Source organism: Neodiprion virginianus, chromosome 4, assembly GCF_021901495.1.
Source record: "Neodiprion virginianus isolate iyNeoVirg1 chromosome 4, iyNeoVirg1.1, whole genome shotgun sequence".
Classification (NCBI taxonomy): Eukaryota; Metazoa; Arthropoda; class Insecta; order Hymenoptera; family Diprionidae; genus Neodiprion; species Neodiprion virginianus.
In genome coordinates, this window is record NC_060880.1 from 29,325,453 (window position 1) to 29,340,744 (window position 15,292).

At 44.6% G+C, this 15,292-nt stretch overlaps 1 protein-coding gene across 1 annotated transcript; it reads left to right on the top strand.

The window, feature by feature from the left end:
• Positions 1–3,902: 3,902 nt before the first annotated feature.
• Positions 3,903–9,801, top strand: LOC124302281 (toll-like receptor 7). The gene has a single exon (XM_046758261.1). The coding sequence runs from the start codon at positions 4,429–4,431 to the stop codon at positions 8,401–8,403; it is 3,975 nt and encodes a 1,324-aa protein (XP_046614217.1). The 5' UTR covers positions 3,903–4,428; the 3' UTR covers positions 8,404–9,801.
• The last annotated feature ends 5,491 nt before the right edge of the window (positions 9,802–15,292 follow it).

Here is a 15,292-nt window from a genome sequence, read left to right on the forward strand (position 1 = left end):
TTATATTTCCGTCACAGATCTTTTCCGCCGAATCCTGAACAGCTTCGATTTTTCATTCAGTAATTGCCACTCAAATACAGAATTCTCTGTTTGCCAGTGAATATACGAACGATTTTTGGATGGAGCGCCAACTCGGGTTATGGACAAGGGGTGTGATACTTGAAGGGCGTACGAGATGTGGCAGGTCGGCCATATCGACGGAAACTTTTCGGGCACCACTTTGAAAATTCGATCGTTATTACTCAACAACTTGTTTCTCGACAGATTTTAGCAATTAGTAATTTCTATGGCATATTTTTTCCACCAATACCGTATATGATTTTACCCCGGACTAGCTGTGTACTTCAATAATTCTAAATATTTTTAAAAGTTGAACTTTATCTATAAGAAGAAACATAATTGTTTTCTCTGAAAAACAATTAAGATCAAAGTACTATATCTATAATCCAGATGGATCCAATTTATTCGTTGAGAAAATTTTGGTGTAAAATTCGTATCTCCATTTGAAATCACAATGGCTTGTTTTCTTATTCTTTTCAATTCTGTGTTCGTCAATTGAGAAAGGAGGAGGATTCAAATTTACCTGAACGAGTTTTCACTAATTTTCACGTATATTCCATTTCGCCGAAAGTCAATTGAGAACTCAAACTTACGCCTGATGCTCCGTGCAACGGCAATTCTACTGTCCGAATAGTTGCAGACTTGTTAGTCTAGTCAAAATAGGATTTCATTTGTAAATCCGTCCATCGCCTTCGCAGTCATAACTTGCATTATTTTGTAAAATTATACATATTTGACTCATGAAAGTGATAATATTAATTGAACTGTTCGATCGACCACTACAAAACCATTTTGAAAATAATTTTTTTTCCAATCACACGTAACAAATGCCTTTTGTGATTGAATTCCTCCGAATTACAAAATACAAAAGTATCGAGTCATCAGGGTTTTTATTTATCATAGTTTTCATACCATCGAACGTTATTTAATGAATGTGATTTAGTCAAAATAAGAATGTACAGTTAAGTGACGTAGCCCGAATGGCCAACATCGTAAAAAATTAGTTACGCGTAATGTTACTAATCGTAAGTCAAACTGCCGCAATGCGTTCAAATCACGTAAAATTATTCTGGTGTTTCAAATTCGTATTAAATATCAGGGTACAACGTGACGTGGAAAATTCGAACATTTTTATCACTTCCGGGCAGTAACTAGTTTTGAGAATTGATAAGATGTAACGCACAGAGCCACAGATAGTAGACTAACAGGTGAATCCAACTGTCCCATGTACTTAAATTATTTCATCCACCACACCCCAAAATCGTTTACTGACTTGAGAAACTATAATACAAGTAATTTCTTTTGGCTAGTTCGCTTATTTTGCGTGGTGTACCACTCATGGAAATACTAATAACTACGCTGCCGGCACTTTCTTTTTCAACTAGCGATAAAGCACTTTTACGTAAGTTATCATCAACAATTGAGCGAATGGCAACAACCACGATATCGTTTGTTGAATCGCAATGGCTACTGTACTTTGTTACCTACTGTCGATAAAAGAGAACCTTACCGATGGCGTCGACTATACTCGTATATGGGTATATTTTCAATCACCACCGCTGGTTGATGATCTACCGACATTTTCATGACCGTCTATCGATCGTCATGAATCACCTGTTCAAACCCACAGCGTTTTTCTCGTGTGATTGAGCCACGCGTCTCTCTAGCATTTCTTTACTATATTTAGCTGTTACTTCGCAATGCTAGTGGTATTTATCGCAGGCTTGCCGTGATTTCCCAAAATTCGAGAAATCTGTGCACGTCTTGCCTATTTTCCGTAACGAAAGTTGGAAAAATTATACCGAGAACGTTAATATAGATAGAGAAATTCACTGACAATTAGTTAACTATTGAATAACATTATTGAATTTGGTAGATTATTAGTCAGAATGAAGATAAAAATTTTCACACTTTCTCGTACTTATAGCTATATGTAGGGAAGATAGGCATGTGTCCACACGGTTCTCAATGTTGAGATTCTAAGGTGTTTAATGTCTTGTGAAAGCAAAGCTCTAGCCCACCGAGCGTTCACCCTGGATTGAGAAAATTTCTACCTCTCGTCAGGAACACACCGATCGTGCATCCACTTTTACGATTCTAAAATTACATGATTATCTATTCTCTACTTAAACTCTGGCTTAACAAAAAGATATACATCTATGTCAGTTAATCACCGGCACGGCATTGTTTCTTGGTTTTACTTTAAAAATATGTGGAACATAGGCAGAATTTCATAGGGGGAACGATATTCCGACGGTAGAGTTGCGTACAATGTATGGATACATTATTATGTTGATGGCTGACCGAAGTAGGGTTAATAGGTAGCATATAACTTGGAGCCAATTATTCCATCGTCATTTGCAGAATTATTCAGTTCACTCTCTGTAACACACCGTACAACGGAAATGTAATAATTAGCATCATGTACAGCAATATATGTATGTAAATATACTATACATATACATATGTCTGACGTGTACCTGACTAATTATGAATATAACTAGTATCAGCTGGTAATTTTGGCTAATCGCTTCAAACATCTTTTTAACTGGTTTTTAGCATCATTTTTTAATCTTCATCCATCACTGTATAACGCGTGGCCTAATTTGATGGCTAAGCATCAGATTGCAAATTGGATGCCAACTTTTGTTCTCTACACTACCAGAATATGTGTCGAATTATTTCAAAGTTTGAAAAGAAAAAGAGTGATGCTAGAAGCTTTTTGAAGAACTCTAATTATCAACTTTATTTGACCGAGGTCTAGAAAGTTACCGAATACAATCAATCCAAACAGTCTGCAGAAAAATATTCGTTTCACGAAACTTTTTTGATGGTGAGATTTCGTGTCCGTCCAGCAGGTTTGAAATTTTACCGACGTATCCCCTTAATGATAAATAAAAGCGAGGAGCCAAATGACTGAATAAAGCTTCACCGGGTTGAAAATATTCTTCGCAGAATTATCCAAGCTCAACAAAGTGAAAAAAAAAGTAATAACAACGTGGTGGAACAAAAATATACATCGCGAGTGACTGTGGTTAACTCATTATAACACTATACCATCTTGCCACTCGGTGTAGTATGAGTGATTTCGGAAGCGCGATTTTATGAGGCAACGTGGCGTGTCTATGCAATAACAATTATTGTTTTAATCTTTAAACTGGTGAATGTATAGGTAGGTATGTGTAACCAACGTATAATAGCTGTTTGCGATATGTTAGGACAGTTAGTCCAGGTGTGCGAAGTTTCACGATGATTAACAGCGCTCTAACTTAACCAATGGCAGATTATTTCTGTTTTCTTGACCTAACTCGTAAATCTTTAAAGATCGCACCTAAATTATTGTACTGCAGTTTACGTTTTCGATCTCCGATTCGAACTTCCGCTGACGTCACGACTCATTTCATTCTTCAGACCTCTCTTGCGCAAAGTACTCTAAACCGATATTGTTTTTATCGCTGGGCGTGAGGGGCAATAATATAGGGGAAAATTTTTGTCATATAGTTTCTTCATAGAAATGAGCGCATATTTTCGTAAGATCAAAAGACTTTTCTTCGCGTCAAATAGCGGATGACTATGAAATAGCTAAAAATGAAGTTGGAACGAAAACGTGAAAAATTAGACGCTGCTGGTCATTTTATACATATACGCATAACAACGCGTGGGTGCGAATATTGTAATCCATTTAGGAATCTTCGTTGAAAAAAAAAGTTTTCCGCAGACCTTCGTTTCTGGTGGCCTGACAGGTAAAGAATGAATACCTCGAGGTTCGTAGGGGTCGGTTCTCCCCACCACCGAGCCAGCTGTACGGAGATGAAGGGGGCGAGAGCCGTACGATAGCGCTCTCTGCCGGCTGCCGCCTGAAACTCGGCCCTCTAATACCTCGACGAGTTTCAGTCGCGTTCAGTCAGTGTTGAGCGCGCGGCGAGCGCGAATGGATCGTCTTATTCGCCGTCGCTCTAAGTTACGAACTTTGTGTAGCGAAGACTCGGTCAAAGTCTTGACGAACAGTTCGAAACGGGTTCGGACGGTCGCGATATCGACGCGAAGTGATAATTGAACAAGGGATAAGGAAAAAACGAAGAAGAAGGGGGACGAGAACCCCCGAGTTCCGTTGAAGTAACAGTAAAGATTACAATCAGTGAAAGTGTAACGAAAGTTCGTCGGCACGGTGTGCTCGATAGCTACGTGCCAACCAACCCCTACGAGACATGGGCAGTTTTGTTTTATCGTGACGCACAGTGTGCCAGCCAGCGGTAAAAATACCAAACCGTTTGATTTTTGTTCCGTTTTTCTTCGGTTCAAGTTTATTTCCATTCGTTCATACCCCCCGCCCCTTGTCTCGCCGTTCCGTCGGAAAATCTTCACACGATGCTCACAGTGCTGTGTTCGCCCTCGTGGAAGTGGAGTGCTAGTGTGGTGGTTATCTGTTTCGTACTGTCCTCCGGGGTGCGGGGCACCTGCCACTGGGCCCCGGAAGGAAACGACACGCGATCCGCCGTCTGCGCGCTTCTCAAGCTCAACTCGTCGGCAATCGGCACCCTTCTGCCCGCCCTCGACGGCGCTCTCAAGCTCAGGCTGACCTGCAGCAACGTTCACCACTTCGAGAGTCTGATATCAACCGAGAGCTGGCACCGTCTGAGCGGTCTTCACGAGCTCCACGTCGACGGGTGCAAGCTGCTGCGGCTGCCGGCCTCTGCGTTCCAACCCCTCGCCGAGCTCAAGCGGCTCACGCTCCAGACGTTGAACACGGAGTGGGGCGCCGGTCGTACCCTCGAGCTCGTCCCCGGCGCCCTTGCCGGCCTCCGGGAGCTGCAGACCCTCGAGATCATATACAGCAACCTGCGAGTCCTGCCGCCGAATGTTTTGTGCGAGCTCGGGAATCTCCAGGTCCTGAACCTCACGGGAAATCACCTACGGGAGATCAGCGAAGTCGGCCTCGCCGACAGCCGGGCTAATCGTGCCAAATGCCACGCGGATATTCGGGCCCTGGATTTGTCTCACAACGAGATCCGAAGCCTCCCGGAAGAGAGTCCGTTGTCCGGTTTGCGCCAACTGCAGGAGCTCCACCTCCAGCACAATTCCATCGGTGAAATCGCCAGCGATGCGCTCACCGGACTCACCAGCCTTCGCCTCTTCAACGTCAGCTACAACGGCCTAGGCTCGTTGCCCGAGGCCCTCTTCGCCAGCACCTGCGACCTCCGGGAGGTGCATCTGCAGCACAACGAGCTCCGCGATCTTCCCCGGGGAACGTTCACCAGACTCGAGCAGCTGCTGGTACTGAATTTAGCCGGGAACACGCTCGGGAGCGATCGGGTGGACGAGACTACCTTTCTGGGCTTGATTCGTCTGATAGTCCTCGATTTGTCCCACAACGCTCTAACTCGCATCGACGCCCGCATGTTCAAGGATCTCTTCTTCCTCCAGATCCTTGATCTCCGGAACAACTCGATCGGGCATATCGAGAGCAACGCCTTTCTGCCTCTCTACAATCTGCACACCTTGGAGCTTTCCGAAAATCGGCTCCACTCGATCGGACCTCAGCTATTCAACGGACTGTTTGTTCTGAGCCGGTTGACTCTTTCCGGAAACATGATCGTCTCCGTTGATCCGATGGCCTTTCGGAACTGTTCCGACCTTAAGGAGCTCGATCTCAGCGGAAACGCGCTCAGCACAGTTCCGGAGGCGCTCCGCGATCTTGCGTTCCTGAAGACCCTCGACCTCGGCGAGAATCAAATCAGCGAATTTCGCAACGGATCCTTCCGGAATCTGCACCAGCTCACCGGGCTCCGTTTGATCAGCAACAACATCGGGAACCTGACGCGCGGCATGCTTTGGGACCTGCCGAATCTGCAGATATTGAATCTCGCCAGAAACAAAGTGCAGCACGTCGAGCTCGACGCGTTCGAACGAAACACGAGACTCGAGGCGATTCGGCTCGACGGAAATTTTCTATCGGACATAAACGGCGTGTTCACAAGCATCGCCAGTCTCCTGCTTCTCAATCTGTCGGAGAATCACATCGAGTGGTTCGACTACGCGTTCATACCCAACAATCTCAAGTGGCTCGACGTTCACGGGAATTTCATCGAAAGTCTGGGAAATTATTACGGTATAAGTGATCTAAAAGTGAGGACACTCGACGCCAGTCACAACCGGATTACCGAGCTTTCACCAATCGCGATACCGGACAGTGTTGAACTCTTGTTCATAAACAATAACTACATCAGCCTTGTGCGGCCGAACACCTTTACCGGCAAAGTGAATCTCACCCGCGTCGACATGTACGCGAACATGATCGAGACCATGGAACTTACGGCTCTACGTCTGACTCCGGTTCCCGCCGGAAAGTCCCTCCCCGAATTTTACATCGGCGGAAATCCGTTCAACTGTAACTGCTCGATGGACTGGCTTCCGGTGATAAACAACATGACCGCGCTTCGTCAGCATCCGCGAGTCATGGACCTGGACAACGCGATGTGCCGTGTATCCGGGCCGCGAGGCACGGCGATCGTTCCCGCCATCGAGGCGAGACCCGAGCAATTTTTGTGCCGTTACGAAGCTCACTGTTTCGCCCTCTGCCATTGCTGCGACTTCGACGCCTGCGACTGCGAGATGACTTGTCCGTCGGACTGCAAGTGCTACCACGACCAGACCTGGAACACCAACGTCGTCGACTGCTCGGGTCTGGGCGCTCCGGAAATTCCCCGGCGAATTCCCATGGACGCGACGGAGGTTTACCTCGATGGCAACGATCTGCGGGAGCTCCAAAACCACGTGTTCATCGGGAGGAAGAACATGCGAGTTCTGTACGTGAACGGTAGCGGGATAGAGTCGATCCAGAATCGGACGTTCAACGGACTGAACAACCTCCAGACGCTTCATCTCGAGGACAACAGGATACACGACCTGAAGGGATTCGAGTTCGAGCACTTGTCGCACCTGCGAGAGCTCTACCTGCACAACAACCTGATCGGATTCGTGAGCAACGTTACCCTGGTCCCGCTGAGATCCCTCGAGATACTGCGACTCGACGGTAACAGGCTCGTCACGTTTCCCATCTGGCAGCTGACCCTGAACGTTCGTCTGACCGAGCTGTCTCTCGGGAGCAACCCGTGGTCCTGCAGATGCAAGTTTCTCCAGGAGCTTACCACCTGGGTGTCGGAGAACGCGCACAAGGTCGTTGACTCGACGGACGTGTGGTGCGACAACAACGAAACCCGGCCCGCCTATCGACGTCGCCTCGACGTGAACGAGACCGCCTGTTCGGACTACTTTGCCCAGGGTGGTGTCATTGAGAGTATAATGGTCTCCGACTACCTTCCCATGGTCGCGGCCACCCTCTCGGCGGTCCTCCTCCTCCTCGTGGTCACCGTCCTAGCCTTCATATTCCGAGAACCGGTGCGAACGTGGGCTTACTCGCGTTACGGTGTCCGGTTGTGGGCAAAGGCTGCGCCGCCCGACGACCGGGAGCGACTTTACGACGGGTACCTTTGCTACAGTCCGAAGGACGAGGACTTCGTCCTGCGATCGCTGGTCGCCGAGCTCGAACACGGTGCCGGGGCCGGAAGCGGCGGTCTGAGGCTCTGCCTCCATCACCGGGATCTTCCCTGCCTGAGAGCCGCGGCTCCCGTCGTCCTGGAAGCGGCCGAGGCCTCGAGAAGGGTGCTGATCGTCCTGACGCGAAATTTCCTACAGACGGAATGGTCGCGGTTCGAGTTCCGCGCGGCGGTACACGAGGCGCTTCGCGGTCGACCCGGGCAGCTGGTCGTCGTACAGGCAGGGCCGGTCGCCCCGGAGGCGGAGTCCGACCCGGAGCTGAGGCCGTACCTGAGGACGGCGGTGAGGCTGCGCTGGGGTGAGAAAAGGTTCTGGGAAAGGCTCAGGTTCGCGATGCCCGCGGGCGATGCGCTACGTCGCAAACCCTCGTCCCTCTACAGACGCAACGTGAATACTTACACCCTCGAGGGCCGCCCCGAGAAGGGCACGCCGACGCTCCGGGTCCACGGACACATCGCCGGTCACCATCACCCCCTCTTCAAGGATTCACCGGAGCTCCTCCAGGCGCCCCCGGCGTATTCGAGCACGGCCACGCTCCAGAGCCACAATAACGGGAGGCTGGAGATCGCCGGCAGGGAAACGCCCGGAAGCACCGCCACTCCGAGTCCCAGACTGACGGTGAACCACGCGTACCAGGAAACCGGCCTCGAGGGCGCCGGGAACGCGGGCAGGCGGCCCCTGTCCGAGCACATTTACTCCTCCATAGACTCGGACTATTCGACGCTCGAGAGAAACGCGTGGCGGCAGCAACAACCCCCGCCCCCCGGACAAGCCTATCTTGTGTAGTTCGTTTTTCGCCATTATATTATGATCCTTACCCGCCCGCAAAACCCGCCTGCCTGACGCTCGAGTTTGTTATAACCATCGTAATCGTAATATTCGTAATATCCGTAATAACGATAATATTATTAATAATGATTAAAAACAATAACAATAACGATAATAATGCTAATAATATTCGTAAGCATAATGATATTATTATTAATTAAAGATAATAATAATAATAATAACAATAATAATAATAATAACAATAACAATAATGACGCTAATAATAACTGTATCAATAACGTTGAAATTAATATCGATAATTCATCATTGTCACTGTAATACTTACGTACACAATTAATCTATGTATATATCATTATGCATATAATAATAGGTGCTCCCCTATTGCTGTGACTGCTGCAGTGCTGCATTTTGTAAAACTACCACACTGGCCTACCTCGCCAATGACTGATTATTAATTAATTAATTAATCAATTAAAATACCTAATTTTATGCTTGATAAATGAAATGGTTACGTGATTGCCTATATATAATACGCTCGTGACAAGGCTGTAAATATTTACTTATCTATATATATATATATATATATATATATATATATATATATATATATATGTGTATATATGATTGTACGTATGTATACGCACACAAATACGTATATGTATATAATAAGTGTATCTATATGCATATATAGACGTATACACGAAGTATAAGAAATGTGTATAAATCGAATTAAAAGTTAGCGTCAAGTGTGGAGCAGATGACGCGAGGCGCGTAAAAGCCCTGCGCGTAGTCTTAGGGTCCTCTGAATTTAGGTAGGAAATTTTTTGTAATTTTATATGATTGAGAGCGAAGCCTGTTGTACGATATGTAAATATGTATTATCGCCTCGTGTAAGATATACTCACCGTAAAGTTAATAAATAAAACATACCTATCATTATATATTATATATATAATAAATATATATGTATATATATATACATATATATATAATAAATATATATGTGTGTATATATATATGTATATTGTATATCGACTATACTATGATTATTTAAATTGTGTGAATAAATTTATAACTTATGTTAACATTTGAATTGAAATCGAAACGGTAATGTCAACTTATTATTATCCGTGCTTACTTATACACAATATATATCGTGAAAAATCTCTCGACGATCACCGTAAGCGATCAATGAATTTATTATATTATTTTAAGTCGAATTATTTATTTGCCGTTATAATCAGCCAAAGCAGGGCGACAATTTTTATTTTTTTTGTACATTTTTTTCGCTGTAATGAAAACCTGCGGTACTACGGTCTTCGTTGATTTACTCAAACTTGATAAAGTTAAGTTTTTACTTCGTTTCTGACAATAAATTCAATCTTGTCAATTTAATTCTCTTCAGCTGTGTGTTATTTTTCATCAATTTACCTCCATCTACATCATTACATACGCATACGCGGATCCGTTGTACCAACTCCACGACATCGTAACTAAATCATCCATCCTTCGATACGAGATCAGGCCTGCGGCATCGAATAAGAGATATGCAGTCACACGTGTGTGCAGTGGTTTTCATTCACAGTTAGGAATCTTTTAATTACAGCAATTAATTTCTGGCAAACAACTCGGCCTTCAGCTGCCGTAGTAATGAAACGCTACACTCCTTATCCGGTCGCTAATCTTCGGCCGATTGCCTCACGTGTTGCTTTGATCTATACGCATGTCTAGAACATTTCTATAACTATATCCCGTTTGAAAACATGTGTCTGACGAATACCGAGCTCGATGAAAGTATAGAGGATACTTTTTTCCATTATTCTAGAACGTATTCTACAGAAATACATTTTTCAAGGCAACCTACGGAGTAAATACAGATTATGGTATAAAGCTGAAACGTCACGCGGGCAAATCGATACGAATACTCGATCACCAAGTCTAAACTGACCGAATTTCCTTCCGGTGAACAAACACACGAATATACTTTTCCCTCGAACAAACGACCCCTTGAAAATCAATACTAGCCCGACTTCTACAAGTCGGGGAACTGGAATTTCTGGTTCGTCAAGCCGCCTTCTCCCAACTCTCGCTACACGTATATAGGTATGTACTCCAGTATCCTCAATTTCAAAAAACCGATTTAATTAGTGACCTACGGGACATGACACGTCTAGGGTACTCCGGCATGTCCTTCACCCTTTTTTGTGTCCGCGCTTCCTCCTTGTAATTTGTTCAACGCGGTTAGGCCACAGAATTTTTCGCTCACGCTCGTTGTATTGACACTCTTACAGAGAACAACGAACTGGCGAAATAGTTTAGAAGGCAATCAATCTGCGGTCTGGGCTGAAAATCGTGGCGCCGGATGAAACAATTTCGGGAATCAGGGGTACGTCAGAGTTCATTACTGCGCTCAGGGTTACATGTAGTAAGATAAAGTGCCATTGTCATGTTGTTTCTTTTATTTTTTTCTTCAGTTATTGGTTTACTTAATACGGTTTTTGATCAAAACACCCCCTTTCCTCGTCGAACAGAATTACCGAAGCCCTGGTTTGTTTTTATGTTGTGAAATCTACTTCGCATCGGTGTTAATATAGTTGGCAAAGAAAGTGAAAAGAAGAGTAATTGTTCAGTATTCCTAGATGTTATCTACGGTAAAGCCATCATTCATCTACGTCCAAAGTACAGCGAAAATAAAGCGGGGAAGCAGGAGAGGGAGAAACGTGGGTAAAGAGGGAATCACTTTTTTACTCATATATTTAAATATGAAAATAAGAGTAAGATAATCGATCAGGTTACGTAGATACGGTCTCATGAAGATTCCCTCTATCACAAAACGCCTGATTTTAACTATAAATACTTTGTTTTGCAGGAATGTTTGACCATGTAAGAGGACTCCTTGTGTAAATATCGTTAGTTCAAAGATTACGTCGAAGACAATGAAAACGTGAAAACTTGTCCGTTACAACGTCCGAACCTCTGACAAAACATGTAAAAGCTACCATGTGTTATCACTGTTGCGCCCTCTCAAGTGTATGCAATTTACGGTGAAACACCAAATGCGGGTCTGCAACCCGATAACGAATAACCGATAGGGCGTGAGGTCAGATTGCGGAAAGAAATGTCGGGGGAGGCGTTGTGGGTATAAGAAACAAAAAGCGGAGGTTAAGCATTTCGAATACCTACGCAACATACGGAGACCACGGGGGTTGGTGACAAATCGTTTTCGGCGTATAACTCAGTCCTTAGATACTTGTGTGCAGAACCAGGAGCCGCGAGTATGCGCTATCGGTTTAATACCCAACGTGCGATCCGGTGGGCGAATCATCGATCGGCGGGCAGCGACGCCACGAGACGCCACGCGCCGCGCACCTATATTATTAATGGCCTCGCTCGGTGTCGGTGCGATTCACCTGTCCCTCCTTCGTCTTTCGCCCATCGTCTATCCTCCCGCATCTCGTAGATTCGACGGGATCGCGACGTCGGCCCGAGTTTAGCGATAGGAACCGGTTCGATCAGGTGTAATTCTTAGGTCAGGGGACTTTACAAAGCCGGGCCAGAGGCTTAGCTTTACCTCGAGAAAGTCGAGCCGCCGTTGGCCCTGACCGCGCTGTGAGAAGATCCGACAAACGACCGTTTGTCAACTTCCTCTAACGCGCCGGTCAGATTTCTACGGCAAACAAGATATTTGGCGAGAAAATTATTTTATTCCATTTCTTCATCGGAATTTATCGATCCGTGACGGACAGGAGCGCTCGATCGGTTTCTTTTTCTCCTCTTTAACTTTTGGCTCGCACGATTGTACGAGGCGTGTATCCGATAGTTTTTTGACGAGACAAACGTGCACACCCTTGTATATACGCAACGTTGCGTGCCGGGCTAATTCAGTTATTGCATAGAGTTCCTGAACGCTCGTTAATTCCGTATTGTCGCGGCAGTTTGGAGGAATTATGAGAAGGAAACGTCGGATGAAAAAAGAATGAAAGAAAATAACCGATACACCGCCTCTCGCATACTTCCGGAAATTTATCGGTCACGCTTATTGTCGGCTCGGAGCCGGGTGCGTGCCTTTCAGGGATTAGTTTTTAGACGTCGCTACATTCGATACCTATACCTGACTTTTCCTCGTTTGCGTATTAGCGGGAGCTTAACGAGCCCCCAGGTTTTACTTTAGGTTACCATCAGGCTCCGCGTTCGCGAATATTAAAGAACCGGATCATGCGGATTTGTGCGAGGAACAATTTCCGTTTACGCCACTGGGTTATACGATGGCAGGAGGAAAACGTTGCTGCAAAGAACATCGCTTGTTAACTCCTGTACCGCCAACGCGATGGCGGTGAATTAAAAAATTGGTCGAATCTTGGAAACGGATATTCATACACGTATGCGCGAGGCCATTAAATAAACAATTATTAATTACAACTTTTTTATTTGCGTTTATCAGACAATGCGTCGCAATGAAAAAAACACGTAATTAGCCACAAGCGATTTATTATCTCAGTTTTCGAATAATACGGAAATACGTTAAAACTTTATTCGAATTGAGTACGATTTTTTTTTTTATTATCGTGGATATTATTCTTTTGTCCGCCGTACATGGCCGTAAAGGCTGCTCTCGGCACAACCAGGTCGTCAAGCAAGTAATATTCCAATGTATAATTCATATTTGTGAATTATACAGTCATAATTTTATCCTCAACTCTTCTGGAAACCTTTCATTCTCACTCCGGATTATTATCTTCCAATCACCTGTTTCGATTATTTTATGAATCAAATTTTTCACGGACTTTACAAATTCTTGGTAACTTCAAATACCAACGTATACGTCCGTACAATTCGAAATCGAATGCAATCACGTTTCATGCGTCAGATTGATTAAAATTTATGATCTTGGACACTAAATAACTCCATCAAGCGTCGTCATTACTGCACTTAAGGTTCTTGAAATTTTATAGCAGAAGTTATCGGGACAGGATCTTCGAAATAGACGTACCGCGTCGCAGTTGCAAGGGGAATTAATTGACCATCGGAAATAATTTGGTAAGAATTAACCGATCCATCTATGCATCTACGATGCGTACGACTACACGTGTAGGTACGGAATGACGCGTGTATCTGTTCATACGGAAATCGGGCACCGAAATACGTCTGTATAATAAGGGTGAATTATAGTTATGTATGTAGTACCGCAGACAAAGGTGATGGCGGAGGCGGTCGGGGGCCTTACCTGAGTTCGAAACGGTTTCGAGTGCGGCAGGTGACAAGTGGACCACCGTAGGGCCTCGGAGAATTACATAAATAAACGCCAGTTAACATCAGGCGGGTCAGATAACATCGCCGAGGAGAGGAAGAGGAAGAGGAAGAGGAGGAGGAGGAGGAGGCCTCTCGACGATCGCTGGCCTTTCAGTCCTTCGAACGAGCCTCGGCGTCGCGTCGGCTGGGTTAGATAAAGGAGGTTATATGTGTCTCGTGGCCGGGCGGAGCTTTTGCTTTTCCTGCTTTAATTACGGTGGGACCCGCAGCCGCGGAGGGCGGGCATTCCGTAAAGCGCCGACTGTACTTGGGCTTCAGAGATAAACTCATTAATGCCAAGTCGGAGTACGATTAATCCGCACCACGCTAGACGAAATTCCTGGCCGAAACGTACGCTGGATGCTGCTTTCTATATAATCTGCCGCCAAGGGCTGGAGGCCCGTATGTCTCAGAAATATAACCCATAATGCGGCATTTCTTTTTTTCAATTTGCAATTTCACTCGCAATGATGCCTAACGATTTTTGGTTATAAGAATGAGCAGAACTCTATGAATGAATAAAAAAAAAATCCGATTTAGTAATCCTTCGCAATTTCGTTCCTCTTCCAATGTGCCGAATGTAAAAAGTTTCCTGTCAATCTTGTCTCACGTACTTTGCGCGAAACAAAGCAGAAAACATCTAATATAATTATACTTGAATTTATTTATCCAGATAGCTGCATGAGGTAAAATCACTTTCTGAATACGCGTATTTTTAAGAATCCGTAGATTTTTATTCATGAACCAGTTTACGCTTGAATTATCGACAAAGATTTTTTACACCGAACATCATGTTTACATCTATTTTAACGCTGGTTTAAATGTTAATTATTCTGAAACATATGTTCAAGCCCGAATACGTACGATATTTCAATATGATTAAATTTGTCCATATAAGTTGAACAAAAAATGGAGTTTACCGATGTACTACTAGCTAGAAAGTAACTAGGATTCTGTACTCTTCGTTTTGCTCTATATAAGAAAGAGTCAATAAAACGTGGGAATAAATCCGCATCGTTGAACAGTAAGTCAGAAATTTTACGATGAAGATGAAACTATCCGTGATATGTGTGTAGGCTATTCTCCGCGTACGCTAGAATCGCGTAGGAGGGTGAAGAATTTTTATGTCACATCACCGGGATGTAAGGATATACCTATTTCCTTTGCCTCTATATGACCGACGCAGCAACACGAAAGGTGTAAAAATACAGCAATATAATAAACCTAGTATAAGGAATGCTTGATCCCCTGCGTCAGAGATTACATATTTCCCACCCTAGAGCAGGAAAATAATATTATTTTCTTACCGTATGTGGGATGAAACGGCGTGGTAGACTCGAAAAAAGCTCGAAGCTGATTTTCTGGCGTTCATATATGTACTGGCGAATCAAATACAATACACGGCCCTTATTAGTTACGTATTTTCTTGCATCAATCATCGACGATATATGTATGTTAACAAGTTTATTTACGCATTGCTAAACTACCACGAATCGCTACGCATTTCCATACTGACATATCGCTGGCGGTCAGCCACGAATAAATGACCCTGTATAGTACAGATCACGAGCTTTGTTTCGCAGATAAAACAATTCAC